This window comes from Tupaia chinensis, unplaced genomic scaffold (assembly GCF_000334495.1).
Source record: "Tupaia chinensis unplaced genomic scaffold, TupChi_1.0 Scaffold000469_1, whole genome shotgun sequence".
Classification (NCBI taxonomy): Eukaryota; Metazoa; Chordata; class Mammalia; order Scandentia; family Tupaiidae; genus Tupaia; species Tupaia belangeri.
In genome coordinates, this window is record NW_006159978.1 from 860018 (window position 1) to 861291 (window position 1274).

The 1274-nt window shown below is 56.7% G+C and overlaps 1 protein-coding gene across 2 annotated transcripts in view; it reads left to right on the forward strand.

Annotated features, from left to right (window-relative positions):
* The first annotated feature begins 44 nt into the window (after positions 1 to 44).
* SLC24A4 (solute carrier family 24 member 4) overlaps positions 45 to 1274 on the forward strand; it is a 193818-nt gene continuing 192588 nt past the window's right edge. For both annotated transcript variants that reach the window (XM_006155808.3, XM_006155809.3), the window contains exon 1: positions 45 to 243. In XM_006155808.3, the coding sequence (XP_006155870.1) occupies positions 114 to 243 (130 nt within the window). In that variant the 5' untranslated portion in view covers positions 45 to 113. The remainder of the gene's footprint in view (positions 244 to 1274) is intronic.

A 1274-nucleotide genomic window follows, 5' to 3' on the forward strand; every position in this document is an offset into this window, starting at 1 on the left:
CTCGTCTCTGAGCTGCTCCTCGCCTGCTCCAGCCCCAACGCCACCTGACCAGAGAAAGGCTCCCCGTCCGTGCTCCCCATCCTCTCCCAGGGACGGCACCCAGGCGCTCGGAGATGGCGCTCCGCGGGACCCTCCGGCCGCGCAAAGTTCGCAGGAGGCGAGAGTTGCTGCCGCAGCAAGTCGGCTTCGTGTGCGCGGTGCTGGCCCTGGTGTGCTGTGCGTCCGGCCTCTTTGGCAGTTGGGGTAGGTGGTGGCACGGGCCCCCTTCGCCTGGAGAGTTGGGGCCTTGGGCTTGGAAGCCTCGGGACAGGGACAGCCGTGAGATGTCTCCTCCTTCGCCGTCGGTTGGTCCCAGGGGTTCATCTAGTCCCCTCCCTGCCTGGCAGGCAGAGCATTCCCCGGAGGGTGATCTACGCTTGAAGCAGCGGCCTCTGGGGACTCAGGACGGGGCTGCGGGGTGTGTGTTACTGAGCCCAAAGCCTGAACCCGCTGTCCCCCAGTGCGCAGGGAATGGGCAGTGCAGCGGCTGGTCCAGGCGTGGACTCTGGGGTTGGGATGGGCGAAACCAAGCTCTTCCTTTTCTTGTTGTTCATTGCGTCCCTCCAAAACCCAGATGCAGAGGCTGAAAACTGGCACAGAGTCTCTGCCCTGGTCCAAAGGGGCGCCCTGGGTGTCCTGCCCAAATCCTAAAATCTTTAGGGCAGTCTGTCCCTAAGGGAGGCTGCTGCTTCTCTCATCTCCTTGGAATCCCCAGGAAGGAGAGGCTGCGGCTGGTGGGCCACAGTCCACTCTCCCCCTCCAGGAAGAGTGATTGAGGAACTGCTTAAACTCTGCGCATTTCAGATGGAGAAGAAATTATAAAATAAACGTTATCTGTTTGTGGGGGGTGTGAGCCCCTGTGTTACCTTCAGAAGTCACTTCCCTACTGAGCGTTCTCATTTTGAGTTGGATGATGTGAACACCCTCCCTCCCCCATATAAAAAGAGAAATGCCAGTGGTTTAGCAACCAAGACATGGCCATGGTGGGGCAGGTGCTACCTGCGGGAGCAGTTAGAGAGGCCATGAGCAGCTAGGGGCAACTTAGAGCTCCACAGTGACAGGTGAAAATGGAATGGAATGTGATTACACTTTAAAAAAATACTGCCTTTCAAAACCCAAACTTGGTGATAGGGTTTAAAAGTAACTTTGAAAAGAAGCCCAGAAAGGTTATTGTGAACATTTTAATACCTGGTACTTTGCAGTTGGGCAAGTCAGAGTGCTTTTCCCCTCTCAAT